At 46.2% G+C, this 7,228-nt stretch overlaps 1 protein-coding gene across 2 annotated transcripts; it reads right to left on the bottom strand.

Annotated features, from left to right (window-relative positions):
* Positions 1–3,350: 3,350 nt before the first annotated feature.
* Positions 3,351–6,839, bottom strand: LOC148037333 (uncharacterized). Of its 2 annotated transcripts, XM_087676242.1 has the most exons (5): positions 6,382–6,839; positions 5,702–6,118; positions 5,281–5,505; positions 5,032–5,181; positions 3,351–4,557 (listed from the first exon to the last, which is right to left on the bottom strand). In XM_087676242.1, exons 1-5 carry the CDS (start codon positions 6,505–6,507, stop codon positions 3,784–3,786), a joined length of 1,692 nt encoding a protein of 563 aa, XP_087532368.1. In that variant the 5' UTR covers positions 6,508–6,839; the 3' UTR covers positions 3,351–3,783. The 2 variants fall into 2 exon arrangements, with proteins under 2 accessions (XP_087532368.1, XP_087532367.1); XM_087676241.1 differs by having other exon boundaries at positions 5,702–6,839.
* Positions 6,840–7,228: the final 389 nt, after the last annotated feature.

Genomic DNA, 7,228 nt, shown 5'->3' with positions numbered 1-7,228 from the left:
AAGCACATAATTCTCGATCGACTATTTTGATGTGGTGAGTGATTCCTTTGTGCTGGATGATATGGATTTGCTGAAAGTCTATGGTTCAAAAATCCTCTACTTTATTGGTCCTATGTGTCCTTTCGAATATCCATGCCAATTGGCAATGATCCATGAAACTCATATCATATCATCCATATAGCACACAATGTGTTGTCTTAGAATATCTCAGGTGTCAATCCAATGTGCCTATTACAATTTGCATGCCATGTGGCTGCTATCCTTGTAATAACTACTCTATAATACCCACATTTCATACAATGTATTGAGTCAAATCAGACTCCTATTCATTATAGTAAATTTTAGTTTGGTAAAATTCTTTGAGTATTCTTGTGCTATTCTTTTCATTATATTTCATGTAAATGGTATGATTAAAGTGATGCCTTGAAATTGAATCTATTAACTATTGTGTCGATATCGTTTTGGTATCGATGTTTGTATTTGTTTACAAAAGTATAAACATCTCTTAATGCCATGTTGATTTGTATGGCATATTGGTGATTACTATACAAACTTAAATTGCTTATTATTTAGGAGTTAATACATACTTCTTTACATCTAATGCATAGGCTATAATTTTGAGAGAAGAACAAGCATTCTCTCGATAGATGCACATAACAAAAACGATGAAGAAGGGAATTGGATCACTGATACAAATCATTACTCGTCTTGGGTACATATGCATCCAAGTATGAAGGGAGCTTTCAGGGTGAAAGCATATGCAATTGTAGATGTATCAAAGCATTGGAAGGGTAACATTTTAGCTCTCAAACAAAGGAATGTTGATTCTCACCTCGTAACAGAGACATTTGTACAACATGTATTCATACAAAAGCAAATACATATTGCACCCACTGTGCCCTTTCAACGAAACATTGCAAACAATAAGTATTTGCAACTCATTGAGAATGAGAAATTTCATGATATCTATGTAACAACTTGTCTCGTATTTACAGAAGTATACCCTTCAAATTGCTGTGAGTGGCAAAATGTTGAGAGTTTCACACATTTTTTAAAGTGTTACCACCTCGAAATTGGTAGATTGCTCTTTGAGGGGCATACAACTAAGCAGCTCGCTCGCAGAGGACCTTGTTCTTTTCTATGACTCCAAGTACATATTGCCCAAGGGGGGTCGAGAATATGGAACCCTTGAGTCTATGCATATATCAAATCTCAATAGCATAGAATAGCCATTGTGTGGTAGCAACATTTCGCACATGTATAGCACAAAAATTTCAGAAAACATATTGAATTCTATAAAGCCAAGCATCGGCTCAAAGAATGTACATCTAAGCTGGTTTATACCGATTGCAAAAATTGCAATTTTTGCACACATGTTCAGGTATGTACTTGCTCACTTGGTATGTATTCTCTCTTTCTTTATTATGTTTCATGTTTATTCCCTCTCTCTCGTTCATTCTTTCTTTTTCTCTCTTCCTCTCCCTCTCTCATTTCCTCTATTTCTCTCTCAATACACATCATTTTTAACAAAAACAAGCAAAAGAAAAGGAGAAAAAACAAAAACAAATCAAGAGGGAGCAATGCACTCACCGCAAAGGTCTGAGGATGGATTTTCGACAGCTCCTCTTTTTGACGGCGACTCCTCGTCGCCCTTTGTACACTTCCTCCTCTTCTTCACAAACGGCGGCGCAGCGGCGGTGAGAAGCTCTCATTCTCCCTCTTTCTCTCTTTCTCTCCCTCTCTTTCTTTCGCTCCCTCTTTCGCTCTTACGCGCAAACTGCCACGCTCAGGTTTTGGCCCGCTTTTTTTCATCTAAGTACTGTCGCTATTTGTGTCGCATTTGTGACGCAAATAACGACATCGCTTATATGCGTAGAAAATGGCCGTTGCTATTCTCCTATATCCTTGTAGTGTCTTTTTGTAAAATGATTTTTTACATTTCTTAAAATAAATGTTCTATTACTTCAAAACTCCCCTAATGATATTTTAGAAAAATGATACAAAAAACCTAGTTTACCCCTAAGTCTATCATGTTACATAATAATGCTACGAGGGATGTGAACTCCTTGTGAACTACAAAATACTTTCATCCCATGCTCTTTTACACTATAATCAAATTGAAGAAGGGCACCCTACTATGGTTTTTCTAACACATATATCAATATTGATTTTACGCTTAAATGAACTTGTGTAGCTCTTTCTTCATTAATGCTTTCCATTCTACTTCTATATTTTATACATCTACTTATAGACACTAACTAGAGTTAGCTTGCAACTAGGAAGTATCTTTGAATCATTGGTACTATAGGCATTCTCTCTCCTAGCCGTGATATGTTTACTAAAACTCGATGATGCATCAAATTTTATGGCATTTGTCTAAACATTTTTTAATGCCACTTTCAACTTGTCTCCCAAGCATGTTGATAGTGAAAAAGGTGTTCAAGTTGCATTGTAGATGTTAAGATAATCTACATTGTTTTCTGGATCATCATGTGCAACATGCATTGCACCATGGTATCCCAATTTGGTGGTCGTCATAAGGTTTTAAACTTAGCTCACTACATGTAACATGGCATTGGGACATTGTGTTTTCTATTATATGGGTGGAGACATCCCCTCACTTTTATTTTATGTCATGCTAGAAAGTTTCGGTCCTTAGGGTAAGGAAAATGTATGAAACAAGCTACTACATTCAACCATGGATGGATCTTTGCTAAGATATCTTAGTGGTATTGATTTACATGCACAATATACCCATTTTTAAAGCATCATGAGATGGATGTGGATTCCGCACATTCAACATATTGAAAATGCATTCATAATTCACAATTGTAAAACTGAAATCAAGGGATGGTTGTGCTAAATATGGCCTCTATGATATTTGTAGGGGTGGTCTTCTACTTTTTGAAGGTGGTCTTCTACTTTTTGAAGTATGAAATCAAAGGATAGTTGTTATAAATGGCCCCTGTGATACTTGAAGGGGTGGTCTACTACTTTTTGAATCTTGTAACATCAATGAAGTGTCATCTACAAATGTCCATCCATAATAGTGTACATATTCATATTTCAATCAAATTATGATGTCACTTGATTTAGTCATCATGACCACTTGAGTTTTTGAAAGGAAAGAGTGTGTTGCCAGAGTACAAGCAGCAATTGATTTTAACAATCTACAGCATCTCGCTAATCTCGATTTAGCACTACCCCATACAACATTTCAATGAGATGCAAAGAAATTCACTCCTTCAAACAACATAGTAGCTATACGTCTAACCAAACTTCAGCTTGCTATACCACATCTTGCACATAATCTATTATGCTTTATCAATTGAAGGATAGTTTATAGAATTTAGCATATGTTTATTTGCGTGGAGACTTTCTTTGACTTGTGTTCGTGCTATTTTCGTTGAATAGCAAATAGATGGGTGGGTTGGCATTAGAACCTTTGTGCAACTTGTGTTCAAGGCACATGCTGGTATGATACTTCTATCAGTATACACTAAATGGGTTGGCATGCACCGGTGAGATGTGAGTCAAACAAATTTCAATGTATTAGAAGAATAAGGACATGGTGTGTTTTTTGTCTTTTCAGCCTATGCTGGGTATTATGAAAAGGATAGTCGGTGGTAGCCTGATAGGTACCTGTGGTTGGCATGACGATGGTAAACAAAGATAGAGATATCGTTGTCACGTACAGTAGACAGGAGAAAAGGAGTTCAGAGCACACAGAAGTGGACAGTGGATTGTGAGTGTATGGACGGTTGTGGCGCGGGGGCGGGGGTGCTATGTGAGGAGGGTGCCCGAGCGACCGCCTTCGAAGCTGAGGGTGCGCTGAATGGTGGGGGAGGAGCGACTGTTGGGGGGCGGGCGCCAGACGAGATTGGGGGCGACGGGGTGGTCGATACTGCTGTTGAAGGAGAGGCGCTTGCGGGCGCGCCCGCCGAAGAGGAGCTGCTGCTGCTGCTGCTCCACGCTGCTGCAGCCGCTGGCGACGCTGACATTGGAGCTGGCGGTGCTGCAGGCGGCGCCGCCACCGCGCGGGCGCAGCTTGGGGGTGCTGTGGGAGCGGAGCTTCGCGCGGGCGGATTGCGTTGGGGCCATGTAGCTGGGCGCGCCAGAGAAGCTCGCCACGCTCAGGTCGTCGCGCACCGATGAGCTCGCCGCGCTGTGGCGCGAGCTCAATATGACGCTCGGCGCAGCTTCATCGCCGCCCGCGTGCCGCCCAACAGCGAAAAGGCGGCTGCCCGCCGGTGGCGTCGAGGCTCTGGCGCGCGCCGGGCTGATCGCTGGTGTTCGCCGGCTCTGCGGCGTCTGCTGCCGGCTGCTGCTCGGTGACCCACCTCGCCGCAGCGGCGAGGCTTCCCGCGCCGCTGGCCGCGCGCCCGCCGCCGCCGCCACCGGCATCACATGATGATGATAATTCTGTTCCTTTCTTGGCGATGGCCGCCTATTCTCCCATGGCCGTGCCGCCATCCACCGCTCCAGCCAATTCCACCCCAAAGTCTGTGACCGCTCCGTCCCGTTGCTGCTGCTTTGTCCTCCACACCCGCCCACAATCTGCACACTCAAACGCTCTTTACTGCTTTATTAACTTCAACAAAACCCCATCATCATGAGCTCTGTATTGATCATCTTCCCAGCTCTTGCAAGGGAGATGCCACCATTCAACAAGCTATCATGATCTCCAATATTGGGCACGCCCAATATCAAAGCTCAAGCTAGGTGTCATACCTGGCTCATCAAGGGAGCTACCCCATCAACCTAGTGGGGGATGGGATGCTGGAAAAACATCTGGTGGGGTATGAGACCATTGCATCACGCCTCAAGCCGCAGACGCCTACAGTCCCCAAACCCCCTTTGGAGCAGGCTAGGCATCTAGATAGCCCCCTTTGTGAAAAGCTCATGATCTTGTGCGAGTTCTGGTAGCTCCTTTGCATAAGCTCATGTCCATGTTTTCCATAAGCTCATGATGTTGTGGGAACTGGGATTTATATGTTGCACTAAATTACCTTCCCGGGTGCAGGCAATTACCTGGTGCGAGAACGCGTACGCCATCGCCCGCTCTCTCTTCACGGCCGCCTCCTGCTTGTTCCGCATCCGCGCCTTGATCTCCTCCACTGTCTGCGTGCTATCATCCCATTCCTTGCGCCCCCGAGTCTCCCCGCCGTCGTCGCCCACGGCCTGTACTCGTGTAATCATCCTCAGCAACAATAGTACTTCCCATTACGATTGCGATTATTGTTACGTTAATCACTATCAGGCTATAATCGCATTAGCTACCTCGCCAGCGTTAACGTTGATTAACGATGCCGGAATGGCCAAACCAGCTCCTGCTTCCTCCTGATGGTCGCACAGACGAGCCCGCCGCCCTCTGACTGCCGCCTGCGCCCGAACCAACGCCTGCATGCATCGCATGGTTGCAGAAGCCTGCCGTTGTCCCGCCCTTCCTCGCGCCAGCTCTTGCAGCCTAGCTAGTCCGCGCAGAGCCCGCAGAGCTCTTCTGGCCTGCAAAAATTACACGACGCCATATTCAATCATTCGATAAATCTCCAGCGGCCATGATTATGCATCAAAGATTACACGACTCGTCAAGCATTCGATAAATCTCCAGCGGCCATGATATGCATCAAAGATTTCATAGATCTTCAGTTGCCATACTTTGCGATCTGAAGCAGAACTATATACGTATGATATGACGCACCCTGTAGCCTCGGTACGCTGCCTGGATGCGGATAGCTGCCCATTCCTCTCTCGTCCTTCTGCTGAATTTGGCGGAAGCTCTGGGCGTGAGAGAAGCTGATCTGGTGGCGGAATTAAGCCCCGAGCCTGTCAATTTAGCGACGTGCGCCGCCGCCTGCGCTGCCGCGACTGCGGCTTCAGCCGCCGCTGCAGTCGCCACCGCCACCGCCAGCGCCTGCTTGTTGGAATCCCCGCCCCGCTGCGACGAATAGCTCTTCTCGGAAAATGCCGCCTCCTGACTGTAAAACTGACGATGATGATCTTGAGTATGTTGATACTGATCTCCTGCCCCACCCGCCATAATATTCGCCTGCTGAGGCACCAGCTGCTTGCTCGACCTCCTGAAGCTCCACCGGTTCTTTTCCTTGAACCATTTTCTCTGCTCATCATCATCCGGCAGAGCTGTTGAAGCACAAGCTGACGAAGCAGACTGAAGCAACACATTAACGCAAGCAAAGCAACCACACCATTCCCCGCGGCCATGGCTCTGTCTAAATTTCTTAATTCGCATGTTCCCCTCACTTGAAATCAGCTTTCTAGTTTTCAAACCAAAAGCTTAGCCATTCCACACAGGCGCGCTCTCTCTCTCCCTCTCTCTCTCTCTCCCCCCCTCTGGCCTCCTCATGAAAGCTAGCACCATACCTCCTGTTTTGCAATCACGTTCCCCTCTTTCTTCCCGTCTTTCAAGAAAGCCTTCTCTTTTTCTGCGTCCTTCGACGAGACGAGCGCCTTCTTTACGGCGGTGAGCCAGTTGCCCTTCTTCCCCATGGGAGAAACAATGATGACGAATCACGATGATGTGCTTGCAGCTGTGCCTGAGATAATGATGGTTTTGGCTTCAACCTAACGGTTGGTTAATCCTGCATCGCACGCCAAGTTTAGGCGGGGGCCCCTCTCAAGTTATGAATTGCGCCATGACGCTGGCTAATGAGCGTAGCTTGCCAATGGGCCAGGATCTCGAACTGCATCCTTATGTGTGCTTTGCGGTTACGAGGGACTAAGCTCGATATGATCAGGACCTAGAAAGCTCATAAGACCAAGCAGAGAACACCGTATGATGACAGATAGCTTAATACCTGCGACAAGGGGGGAGAGAGAGAGAGAGAGAGGGGGGGGGGGGCGGGGGGGGGGGGGGGGGGGTGTGATATTGGGCAACCACCCTCATCAACCTTGGCCGCGCTTTTACGTGATAACATAGGCACAATGAGAGAGAGAGAGAGAGAGAGAGAGAGAGAGAGAGAAAAGCAACGACAGGGCTTCTACCGCCGGACACGCGCAGAGAGAAGCATCGATATTGTTACATGTAACGGTGTGTCCTCCCTTGCACTTCACTTCTATCACTCGATTACTCACTCATGACTGCGTCCCCTTTCGATTTATTAGCTTCTTGCTTACCCACCATCCCCTTTGTACACACACCCGCTCTCATGCGTCTTTCCCACATCGCATGACGATACTCGTATCAAAAGTCCCTTTCCCCTTTCTCCCA

Source organism: Lygodium microphyllum, chromosome 4 (assembly GCF_053477565.2).
Source record: "Lygodium microphyllum isolate KBCC chromosome 4, Lygodium_microphyllum_v1.1.10, whole genome shotgun sequence".
In the NCBI taxonomy this organism is placed as follows: Eukaryota; Viridiplantae; Streptophyta; class Polypodiopsida; order Schizaeales; family Lygodiaceae; genus Lygodium; species Lygodium microphyllum.
Note: the sequence above shows the minus strand (reverse complement) of the source record. Positions and strands in the feature narration are given on the sequence as shown.